Here is a 12,292-nt window from a genome sequence, read left to right as displayed (position 1 = left end):
ATAGTCATACAGTCATGACATGCTCCTTCCTGTGGGCTGGGATCCTGATTCCTGAGTAGCCACCCACGCAGCCTCAAGGTCTCCCCATATCCCAGGCCTCTGCAACTTGCTCACAAGTGAAGAGTAAAGAGCCATTCTTCACAAGGGGGAAAAATGGACAGTGGCTTAAGAGCCCTGGGATAGGAACACCTCTCTACAACTGCTCCCTCAGTCATTCTTATAATGGCAGCAGGCCCTTGGGCTCTAAGCCCCTGCTGTTCCCTCTTCCCTGATGACTCAGTCACTCTGCACTCAGTACATGCTCACAGTAGTAACACTCCTAGGTTAAGCCAGAGCCAGGATTGAATGGAGGGAATCAGGAAAGGAGGAGTGCTTGCCCAGCAATCCATGGCAACTCCACAACACACCTGCAGGTCAGGCCGGCCACGAAAAGACTGTGAGAGCTCGGAGGCCAAAGGCTGCATGTGATTCAGCGTGCCTGCGGGAGTTTCGGGAGAAGAGCGCTGCCATCGTAGAACCGATTCTAGAAGTAGGGCCACAGTCCAAAAGCAGAAGGTGGAAGGAGCTTCCCAAGTCACCTGCGCCTAGCCTCAGCCAGTCGTGGGATTTTGTGCCAGCCATTCTAGGAGCAGGTACAGGTGGAGGATAATTGGATTCAATACCCACAGGGCTAGGACCTATGGGGTTGGAGTCAGGTCTGTCTGTCCCTCCTGCTTATGGTTTGGAGGCACCACTGTCTAGGCTGAAGCAAAGGGCAGATACATCACCCCTTCTGCGGGCAGTCGGGTGGAAGGCAGAAAAGCTCATTTAGCTAACCTCTACAGTACTTAGAAGAAAGGAGCTCAGAGGGTAGGGACTAGCCCAAAATGATAGTCTGAGCTGCATCTCTTCCCTTATGTCCCACATAGCCCTTAACCCTCTAAGCACCTAGGAATCCACACAGCCCTGGGCTACTTGATTCACCTGTCTCAAAAACACAGGTAAGAAGGGGTTAAGGGGCAAAAACCCTTATCACCAAGTAAGAAACTGGGTGGTGTACAAAGATGGGCAGTGAGGGCCACCCTGTCCAAAAGCGGGTCTTCCAGCTGGCAGGTCCATGGCTGGTAGGCCTGTGCCCCCCAGACGTCAGGAGGAAGAGACTGCCAAAGACCCTGGGATGAGACTATCGCCAGTGCGGCCTCCAGGCCGCCTGCCCAGCATTGATGAGGCCGGACCAGCAGGTCTGGGCCCAGCTTCCCGCCGTGGCTCCGTGCTGGGCTTGGCCTCATCCTTTTCCCGCCGCAACTCGCTGGCTGGGCCAGGCCCGGCTCCTGGGGGTCGGCGACCATCCCTGTGCCCACTGCCCCCATTAGTCTCGCGGGTCAGCTTCTCCGGGTTGCCCCTGGCGCCCAGCCGGCGAATGGCGCCCTCATATCGCACGGAGCCGGCGCCTGGGGAGCGCTGGGAGGTCGAGAGAGCACAACGTGCCTTGGAAGAGACCCTGGCCGCAGAGCTGCAGGACATATGCTACTCTGACACCGAGGCGGGGCCACTGGCGCTGCAGCTGTGCGAGTTGGTGCACGTACGCCTGCGTGAACTCAGCCCGCCACGATACAAGCTGGTGTGCAGTGTGGTGCTGGGGCCCCGCATCGGCCAGGGTGTGCACGTCGTCAGCCGCGCGCTCTGGGACGCAGCGTGCGACGGCCTGGCCTCCGCCACCTTCACCAACGCCTCGCTTTTCGCAGTGGCTACAGTCCATGGGCTCTACTGCGAGTGATGAGGCCTCCAAGTTCTGCAAAACGGTTTATTATCCCAGGAAGAGGAGGCTCTCCCTGGGGCGCACATCCCAATAAATAAATGTCTGTCAATAAATAAAAGTGGTCCATAAATAACGCCCCCTAGCTGGGGGTAAGGCTCAGGCTTTTCTTGGAGAAGGGGTAGGAGGGCAGCTAGGACAAGGCCGCCTCCAACCTCAGTAAAGCTGGTCCCTGATTCCCTGGGGGATTAGGCCCAGAGCCCCCAGTGAGGCACCAAAGGGACAGGGAGGGCCACAGAGGCAAGGGCTTGAGCCTAACAGGCACAGGCATCAGGCCTGAGGGCTTGGGTCATAGCCTGCTCTGCAAGCTGGGGCCTAAGCAGTACACTGGTCCCGGAGCAGGCGCAGAGTATCACGGAGCCGCTGTCGTAGGTCTGGGGAGCAGCCCAGCTGCCGAAGGTGGGAAGCGAGGTAAGTACAAGCGCTACGATTGCGGGCCACAAAAGTCACAAGGAGGGGCTCCCAGCCACTGAGGATCAGCTTGGTGTGGTCTCCATAGAAGTTCACCTGTGCACAGGAGGGTGGCACTGATCAGGGCCGAAGACCCAAGTCCAATTTCCTCCCAGCACCCCAGGCCTCCCAGACCTTCCCCCAACTCCAGAGCAGCTCTTACCTGGACAGTGCCATCACTAAACAGCATGAGTAGGGCCTGATCAGTCTTCACCCACTGTAGCAGGAGTGGGGGGACAGGCACTTCTACTTCTTCCACACTGGGCAGATCTCCACCCTGGGAGCAGGGACAGGTCATTTGTCTGACATAATTTAGGCCCCTCCCCATTGATATCTCCCTTAGAGGTTCAGTCTTTAGCTTTGATCCCCCCACAAAGGGGAATAGGAAGGGACCAGATTGTGTTAAGTCTTCAATGTGCCCCACCCCAGTCCACACACCTTCATGAGGCGCTGCTCCATGTAGGAGGCAAAATACCGCAAGACACCCAACTGAGGCTGCAGGGCCTGTGGTACAGCACCCACAGAGAAGGAGAAGTGTTTTGTGCTGGTTGGGTTGTAGTGCACAGTCCTGGAGGAGAGGAGACAGAGGTCAGAGGGAGCCCTGCACTGTTGCCTCTCCCCTGAGGCCCCAGGCCTCCAAGCCCAGGAGCACACACCAAGGTGCAGCCCTTCCAGGTACAATGGAGTGGCTACAAAACATCCCATAACAACACTTACTTTCTATTGGCCGACAGGGCCATGTGTGTGCCATTATTGAAGAGCACAGCCACACGGCGGCTGGACAGCTGATACCCAAAGCCGAACTTGTTTGAGTAGTCAACCCACTTGCTGACCCAGACCAGAGGCTCTGGCTGTGCCAGGGGAGCTGGGTTCTGTTCCGCTGTCATGGGAGAGGAAGGAATAAGAACATGTTCCTGGCCTTCCAGGCAAAGAACTCCTACCACCATTCATATGTACCAGACTCCAACTTTACCTGGGGGCATGAAGGCCAGGCAGTTTCTCAGAGCACAGAGGGCTGACTCCACCACTGTGGCCACAGTCAGACCTTCTTCAAACCCTGAAGGGAACGGGGTACTCAGAATTAGGCACTAGTACCCCAAGACCCAGGCCATGTCCCTCTGTCCACTCCTTCCCTCTGGACTGCGGTCTCAGACCCAGCAACCTCTAGCATCTCTCATACTCCTGGCTGCTCACCATCTCCACTACTCGCCAGTGTCCCACGGGGTGAGCTGTCTTCAGGTGCTGTCTCTACCAGGCTGAGGGGGGCTGGACCAGAAGCTGCTGGAGCCTGGAGGGTTGGGTAGGGGAAGTGAGTAAAATTAGGGGAGGTCCCTAAATTCAAATTCGTGAGTCTGTGGCCCAGCCCTGCCCTGCCTCCCAGGGCACCCCAGGTCAGCCCCATCTGGTTAATGAGACACAGCCAATTATGCCACCACGAGTTAGATGCTTCACCAGTCTCTTTTATCCTGAGCTTCCCACAGCTGCTAGGGTGAGTCAGGGGCACACTTCCCACGTGAGCACCTCACCTTGGGCCTGGCATCCTGATGGCCAATGGATGTCCGGGTAAGACCGCTCACCAAACAGGAGACATCGTCCTGCTCCTCGGGGTGGTTCTTACCTGGGTAGGGACAGATATAGCCCTCAGTATCCTACCCAGCCCCACCCCTTCCCACTTCCCAAAGGGATAATACAGATGGGTACACCCAAGTGCCTGTATAACACACACTCTCCCCAGGGGCTCACAGGCACTCACACTCATGTCCCCACAATGTATGTAACAAGCCCCCCTGCCGCTCTGTACCCTCAAAACCTGGCATCCCAGACTCACTCTTGTTCTTCTTCCTGCCAAAGAGGCTCTTGGTAACTTTGACAAACAGAATCCTAGCTGGGTGAAGGGGTATCAGGTCTGGGACTGTCACGCAGCTGCTGACAGGGAGCCGGTCGGGGGTGTAGCCCTGAGGAGTGGAGCCATGTGAGCAGGAAAGAGAGGCCCCAGGGGTCCTGTCACCTGCCCCCATTCAATCCCCTGGGAATGTACTTAGGTGTCTAGTGAGATACAGACCTTGGTAAAAAAGTCATGGCGCAGAATCTGGTCAATTGAGGGGCGGTCCTGGGGTGAGGCTCGCAGGATGGTGGCCAGCAGCTGTCGGGCAGGCAGTGAGAGGCTGGCAGGCAGCGTGTAGTGAACTTGTTTGATACAGCGGTACGTCTCCTTCAGGTCGACTGTCTCAAAAGGGGGGCTCCCACATAACAGTGTGTACCTGTGGGGCAGAGATAAGAAGTCAGGAGTAAAGTGGAAAGTATGCCCCACCCATACACGCATCTGTGTGCAGATGACCCTGGGACTCACATGACACAGCCCAGGGACCACACATCTGCCTCAGGACCGTGGCCCTGTCTCTGTAGCACTTCTGGAGCCACATAGTTAGGGGTACCACAGATGGTCCTAAAAAGAGGTAGGGAGGAAGAGAGGGGAAGGTTCAGACCTAGCCCAGCTGGCCCCCTCATCCCTGCCCCCACTGTGAGTCCAGACAAAGCAGCTGCCTGTCACCAAAGGCCAGAGAACTCCTGCTTGTCCTGGGACAATGGATGCTGGGGATGGCAGCTGAGTCCCCGCCCACCCGCCTGTCCCAGCTGCTCAGCTGCTCTGTAGAACAGGGGCAGGGCCTAACCCCCAACCCAACTTTCTCCTCCAGGGTCAACAGAGGGTCCATCATTGATCCCTTCCTCCTTCCCCACTCCTGTCTGTCAGACACCCATACAGGCTGTCACCTCCTATGGTCTGTGCCACACACACCAATACCAGCTGTCACATCCCCCATAAACATTCATCTGCCACACATTATCTGTGTGACTCACACCCAGTAATGGCCACAGTAGGGTCTCCTCTCCACAAGTCCCAGTAACCCAGGCTGCCACCTCCACCTTCAGATACAAGCAGCCCATCATCTCTTCCCCACCTATCACACACACACACACACACACACACACACACACACACGGAAGTCATCATGCTTCCCACATATATACTGTCTGTCACACAGACTGTGCCACCCCTTCCTTAAACACTCACTTCTTCCTATGTTCCGGGGGCTCCAACCGGGTAGCAAGACCAAAATCCCCCATCTTCAGTTCCATGTCCTCAGTGATAAAAAAATTTCCTGGACGGGGGCAGAGAGATGTGTCAGACTCTTTTCTGCCTCCCCACCCCCACCTCCATCCTGTTGGCCCAGGAGTCTCACCCAGCTTGAGGTCTCGGTGCAAGATGCCTCGCTGGTGCAAATATTTGAGTCCGGAAAGGATCTGTCGCAGGTAGTAGCGTACTTCTGGCTCCAACAAGGTGTGCCGGGCCTTCCAGATGTGGGCCAGGGACTGCAAAGAGCGACTGCCTCAGCCCCTGATCAACCACCCTGACCCTCCCTCCATCTGTGCTCTATGAGGAGGAGACAGGACTCCAGCTTTGGGTCTTAAGGCCCCCTTTCCCCATCACCATCCTTCACCTTTCGGCTGCAAAGCTCCAGGAAAATGTATATGTTGTCAGCATCCTCAAAGTGGTGCGAGAAACGCACGATGTGGCGGTGCTGCAGGCCGCGGTGCAGCTCAATCTCATTTAGTATCTGCAATGGGGAGCGGGCTTGTCATCCTTCAAGGGCTTCCATGCCACCGTCCCCACCCTACCCCTCGTCCTCTGGGACTGGGCCCGGGCCCACCTTCTCGCGTTGATGCGGCTTGGTGATGCGGCTCTGAGAGATGACTTTGACCGCGTAGGCGTTGCCGGTCTCTGTGTCAGTGGCCTCATAGCAACGGGCGAAGCCCCCCTAAGGGAAGGGAGGAGGCATCAGGTAGGGTGCTCCAAGGGCGGCAGGATCTGGCCCCCATACGTCCCCTCGCCGAGGACAAGGGCCCCTCTCTGCCCCGCGCGGGCTAAAAGGCTAGCAAGGGCCCCTCTGCACCCTCGCCAGCAACACCCCAGCTCACCTTGCCCAACAGGCGTCCTTTGAAGTAGGTGCGGCCGCTGCACGGGTCCGTGATGAGACGTCCGGGGTCCCGCGCCGGCGGCCCAGCCATCGTCTCTAGCTCAGGTCCCGGCGTGGCACTCAGAGGCGGCCCGGGCCCGGCATGGGGCGCAGGCGGAGCGGCCGCCCGCGGGAAGGGGCGCGGGGACAGAGTGCCGGCGGCCGGCTCCATGCGGCTGATGCGTCGCAGCGCGGGCCGGGGTTTTCTAGGTTCCGCCCGGCGGAGGCCGGGCGTGGCGCTGCCCGGATTTGCTACTCTGCGCTCGCGCCCGAGGGAGACCGGCGTTTTTATCAATGAACTCCTGCCCCCTCCCGGTGTCTCGTCATTAAGAGCCCGCCCCCTTCCTGGCGGCGAGTCACGGAGAAGCACCGCTCCTCCTTCAAGCCTTACGTCATCAAGAAGCTCCTCCTGTCACCCAACTCACGACGAGGCCCAGCCTCCTACTCACGCCTTAAAGACGCAGTCATACTGCCAGTCACCAGAAGGATTCCTCCAGGATGTGGTGGCCCAGACGTTCCTCCGTCCCCCACCCCCGTGACTGGGTGCCCACTTCTTTCCCAATCTGGGGTTATGCTGAAGTCCTAGTGGGTTGTCATGCAGGGTCTCTGGTATGGCTCCCCACATAAGAACGCAGGACATGGTGAGGCCAAAAAGGAACACCCACGAAGCCATAGAGAGGGGAGTCATACCACTATATTCTCGCTGGCTGCTGGGTTGGAGACACAGGAAGCAGGAACCACACTGTCCGTAACCCGCTGGCCTAACTACAATCCGCGCTTGCCAGTCACCATCTTCTTGCTAGCCCCCCCCATTTTCTGCTAGCTTAGCCACAGCAGTTAGATTAGTGGCCAATGGCTCACTGGTTACAGCTGAAGGCCAACTAGCCACAGCTGATGGCCATCCAATCACAGTTGGCCATTCACTACCTGAGCCAGCACCTTTCTATGTGAGGCCGAGAGCCTGGAAACTGCTCTCCTGGCTCTGTCCCCACAGCGTGCTGGGCATCTGGGGAGTCCCCAGCAACTAGGTGAACCAGCGTCCCAGTCGAGAGGGGCAGCACTTCACCCGGGCGAGTCACCAACACTGCCCTTTAGTGCGAGAAACCACGGGCTAGTCCCGGCTCCTAGGCCAGACACCACCCCCACCCCCACCCCAGTCTCAGCCCAGTGCTGCCCCCTTTAGGGCCTGGGAGGATTGCATATTCTCAAACAATCCTGGCTTGTGGGGGCGGGAGGAAGCGGGGTGGCGCGGGGGCTTCCATGCTGAGTTTGGGGCTCAAACAGGCTGGCAAGCAAGGCTTTTCCCAAGTGCCACACATTTTGCTATCCCCTTTCACACTCAGGGGGCGTAACTCAGGTTCTGGTGGGTCCCCTGTACCCTATCCTTGAAAACACCCGCTGTCCTGAGTCAAAAGCCAGAGGCCAGAAAGTGAAAAATGGGAATTGGATTTAATCCAAATCTAAGGAAGGACAATCGGAAGCCATCAGTCTGGAGGCCATCTGGACCCCTAGAACCCTGCTCCCTGCCCACCCTTCCCAGGGCCACGGAGAAGTGGGGGTCTTTTCTTTTTTTTCTTTTTTTGTGGAGGAATATTGGGGAACTGTGTTTTTCCAGGACCCATCAGCTCCAAGTCATTTTCAATCTAGTTGTGGAGGGCGCAGCTCACTAGCCCATGTGGGAATCCAACTGGCAATGTTGGGATTATGAGCACTGCACTCTAACCAGCTGAGCCAACCGGCCACCCTAGAGAGGTGGGGGTCTTAACCACTCTGGAGTGTTTGTCCCAGGACCACAGGTCTCCTCCTGGCCTTGTCCTTACCTCTCTGCCCTCTATATGATCCAAACATTTATTAAGCCATTTAGTCCTCAGAGATTTATTGAGAGCTCCTGCTAAGTGCCTAGCACTGTATAAATAAGACAGGTCAAGGTTGTAGTCCTTCTTTAATTTACAATCTGCTTGATGGAAACATAAAATAGGCAAATACATAAACAAGTTAATTGTAGGCTGTGAAAAATGCTATGAAGGAAGTAAACAGAAGAGTAACGAGAGAGCTTACTTTAGAAAGAGTAGTCAGGAAAGTCAACAAGTATTTGTTGAGTACCAATTCCTGTCATTTTTATCTCCCAAATATTTCTGAAATCTATCCACGTGGCTCCATCTTCCCTTCATGCCCTAATCTGGGTCAGTCTCTGGTTGGGATTATTACTACAGCACCTTGCTGGTCTCACTGCCTTTAGTCTCATCTCCATTTCATCCTTCCTCCATATGTCCATCCCACCAAATCCCTCATCAGGCCCACAAGGGCCTGCTTCTCTAACCTTGCCCTTCACAGCCACTGAAGGGAGAACCCAAACAGCTCGAGATAAGGAGAAATACTAGTAGCTCAGATGAGTAAGAGGAAGTGAGAGATGGGGGTGGGCGGGAAGGCCTTCAGTGCCATACTCAGGAGTTTGGGTTTTATCCTACAGGTCAACAATTTTCCAGGAGGGGGATTGTAGTGGTGGGGCCAGAAAGGACAAATCCACTGGGGAAGTGGGGCTGAGGCATATATGATTTGAAAATGCGTATCTGACATTGTAATTTTATTTTGGAAAATAAAGCAAAATGTATTTGTATTAGTTTGCTAGGTTTGCCGTATCAAAATACCACAGGATAGATGGCTTAAACAACAGAAGTTTATTCTCTCACAGTTCTGGAGGCTGGCAGTCCAAGATCAAGACATTGACAAAATTAATTTCTTCTAAGGCCTCGCTCTTGGTTTGTAGATGGCAGTCTTCTCCCTCTGACGTCACATGATCTTTTTCTCTGTGTCCAAATCTCTTCTTCTGATAAAAAACCAGCCAGATCAGATTAGAGCCCGCCAAAGGCCTCATTTTAATTTAATGACAGACCTCTTTAAAGGTCCTGTCTCCAAATATAGTCACATTCTAAAGTACTGGGGGTTAGGATTTTATAGAGGAGCCAAAACATTACCTCCACCCACCTTAGGTTTTCAGATGGGACTCATAAACAGAAAGACAGATTAACAAAAGAAAAACAAACAGAAGTTTAACATGTATAATTTATATATACATGGGAGATACCCAGGGAAAAATGAGTAACTCTCCCATATGATTGAGCATTCAGGCTTAAATATCCTCTTAATAGGGAAAGGGGAAGGGGAATGTAATACTCTTAGGGTAAAGATGAATGAGCCCTCACAAGAATGGATGGGAGATATGATAACTTGTGCCAAAGTTTGTCTGGATGTGACGATAGTCTCCTCTCCTGTGATATGAGATGAAACTCCCAGGAAGGAAATTTACGACCATTGAGTTCCTTTTGGAGGACCTGTCTTTAGGCAGATAAGGGCAGTTCAGAGACAGCCTCTCCCTCCATTTACTGTTTTTGAAGTGCCTGCAGCTCAAAATAATATGCCAAAGTAGCATACTTGGGCACATTCTGTTATTTGGGCATATCATTACCCTTCAATGTCTTTTCCCCTTGGGAGGTTAAAAAGGTTCTTGAGGCCTCCTCTGGGAGCCAGGACACCAGGAGGAGATCCTCTTGGATGCTGTAAATCAAGGGCCTGGCAGTCTGCTCTGCTTCCTCTTTCAGCATAACATATGCTACACTGGAACTTATCCACTTGCCATGTGCCAGGCACTGGGCTAAGCATTTGTCCTATTGCCTGCTCACAGTAACCTTTTGATGTAAATGTGATTATTATCCCCATTTCACAGATGAGGAACCTGAGGCTCAAGGGTTAAGCTTCTGGCCTGAGGTCACATATAGTTACCAAGGGGCAGAGCCAAGATCTGAACCCAAAATGTCTGACTCCACTATTTACCTTTGCCTGCTTTTTCTGGGGGTCACTAGTTCTCTGTCCTTGAATCTGTCCTCCTACACTGCTATGTGTCTCCATGTCCCTCTTACTAGTGCCCTTTCTCCTCCCCCCGAAGACTCTCACAACCTCTGGCCACCCTGAGGTTTTTCTGAGCTCTCTGGATCTCCATCTCCTGGAAGATGCGGTCAGGCCCGCTGCCCCTTGTTGAACACGTCTCATACTCCTTGCCCCTTTGACAGCTCAGTCAAGAATTTCTTGACAGTGCCAGGTCACAGAGGTTAAGGGAGTCTTTCAAGAATGAGAGATGCAAAGGCTAGGACTCAGGAAGGGCTATTGATTGGATTTAGCAATAAGGAAATCTCAGGTGTCCTGACCTCAGGTGGGTTCAGAGGTGGAAGTGTTAAAGCCGGAACAGAGAGAAGAGAAATGCTAATAGCTATAGTAGCATTTCATACTTACAATGTGCTATTCTGAGCACCTTATAAATATTAATTCATTTAATATTCACAATAACTCTGTGAGATAGATATTATCATTCTCATTTCCCCATAGGAAAATTACGCACAAAGAGATTAAATGACTTGCCCAAAGTCACAAAGGTAGTTCACGGTGGAGTCTGGCTCTGTATTGTTAACTGCCAAGCCTTATATTCAGTTCTCGGCTTTGAGGAGGGGAGAGGGGCACTGGTGGCTAGCACTAGAAGAGAGGGAGCCAGGCAAGAGGAGAGGAAAGAGCTAGAGGATGATAAAGAAGGGTGGGCCAGATGATTTACGGCTGGAGTGGTTCCCTCTCCTGGACCATAAGCCAAAGGGACCTGTCAGCATCTGGGAAGAGAGATAAACTGAGTCAGGAGGGAAGGGTTGGGTGGGGCCTGGGGACCATCCCCTTCCTCTGGCAGAGGCTTCAGGTCCTGTACCCCTGACTGGCTCTGTGGGAAATTCACAGCCCAGCAATCCAGACTGTTGGTCACAGGCAGAAGTTTGAGGGTCACAGATGGGGATGGGTGCAGAGGACGGAAATGCAGGCAGCTAGCTGTGTTGCCATTAAGGAACCCAGTCAGAGAGAAGTCCCCTGGACCTCAGGGCCTGAGCTCTTCCAGTCCCAGAGCCTGGCTTTCCAGGTACAAGAAACTCTTTAAGTGATAAACAGCCCAGGATGCTCTAGGAGAGCCACAGATCAGAGCTTGGGAAAGTGCTGCACGGCCATGATGGCTGAGGCCCCTGAGCTGCTTTCCCACCCTCCCCAAGTCAGTTCCTGGTTTTCCAGAACTTTGGGATGGATGCGCGCGCGCACACACACACACACACACACACACACACACCCTGTTCTCTCCTCATATTGACATCTCACCTGGGCTCTAGAAGGAAAACATAACTTGTTAGGCCGTGAGTAGGTTTCCAGACCAGCTCATCCAAGAAATCCTTTATGAAAAAGAGGGAGGGGGACTAGATGTCTTTCAGGCTAAAAGGGACAAAAAATATAAAAGGAAGGAAAAGCCTGCCCGGGTTCAATCCCTTCCCAGCTTTACCAAGATGAATCAGGGCCAAGATGAATCCTACCATCAAGGGTCTCATGGGCTCAAGGGGAGATCTCCCTGTAAACAGATCAGAGACAAGGATACTTAATGGCTGCCAGAGAGGAAACCTAGGGGGCTTTAGGAGCGATCTGGGGAAGATCATGGCAGGCTTCCCAGAGGATGCTCTAAGCTGGACCATGAAGGAGGAGTGAAAAGGACCTGGGCCAGAGGATGGGGGGTGGGGGGGGGGTAACGTGGGGACATCTCAGAGGGCCTTGTGTACTCAGCTTAAAAGCCAGGCCCGCACTGTTTGGCTTGGGGACAGGCTGGCAAAGCCTCAGGAGAAAGTTCTCTGCCTTTTCATCTCTGAAGGATTGCCTGGTTCTGGGATGCAACAGTGGACCGGTACATGGAAACCAAAGGGAATAGATTTGGCTTTTCATGGTAATAGCAGCCAGCACTAAATGCCTACAATGCTCCAGGCACTGGGCTTTGTTTCTTTGAATACTCCCAATTGCCCTGCAAGGAAGGTGTTATTGATCCTGTTTTGCAGAGGAAGAAATAGATTCAGGGAGATTTGGTAACTCGTACAAGGTTACAGAGAGCTAGAATTCAAACCCAGGTTTGTCTGACTCCCGAGCTTGAGCTCCTAACCACCACCCTTCCATGCTTCTTCTCTTTAGGAAA

General features: G+C 53.8%; 2 protein-coding genes across 2 annotated transcripts; one reads left to right on the top strand and one right to left on the bottom strand.

Annotated features, from left to right (window-relative positions):
• Nucleotides 1-495: 495 nt before the first annotated feature.
• On the top strand, nt 496-1,857 carry DYNLT4 (dynein light chain Tctex-type 4). The gene is made up of 3 exons (XM_019716563.2): nt 496-632; nt 909-980; nt 1,086-1,857. The coding sequence occupies exon 3, from the start codon at nt 1,097-1,099 to the stop codon at nt 1,754-1,756; it is 660 nt and encodes a 219-aa protein (XP_019572122.2). The 5' UTR covers nt 496-632; nt 909-980; nt 1,086-1,096; the 3' UTR covers nt 1,757-1,857.
• On the bottom strand, nt 1,770-6,594 carry PLK3 (polo like kinase 3). Its single transcript, XM_019716556.2, has 15 exons — nt 6,224-6,594; nt 5,956-6,063; nt 5,746-5,862; nt 5,488-5,617; nt 5,319-5,406; nt 4,596-4,691; nt 4,308-4,506; nt 4,074-4,200; nt 3,772-3,863; nt 3,440-3,533; nt 3,219-3,302; nt 2,963-3,125; nt 2,684-2,813; nt 2,409-2,522; nt 1,770-2,302 (listed from the first exon to the last, which is right to left on the bottom strand). The coding sequence occupies exons 1-15, from the start codon at nt 6,431-6,433 to the stop codon at nt 2,111-2,113; spliced, it is 1,944 nt and encodes a 647-aa protein (XP_019572115.1). The 5' UTR covers nt 6,434-6,594; the 3' UTR covers nt 1,770-2,110.
• Nucleotides 6,595-12,292: the final 5,698 nt, after the last annotated feature.

Source organism: Rhinolophus sinicus, linkage group LG06, assembly GCF_036562045.2.
Source record: "Rhinolophus sinicus isolate RSC01 linkage group LG06, ASM3656204v1, whole genome shotgun sequence".
In the NCBI taxonomy this organism is placed as follows: domain Eukaryota; kingdom Metazoa; phylum Chordata; class Mammalia; order Chiroptera; family Rhinolophidae; genus Rhinolophus; species Rhinolophus sinicus.
This window is presented reverse-complemented; position numbering and strand designations above follow the sequence as displayed.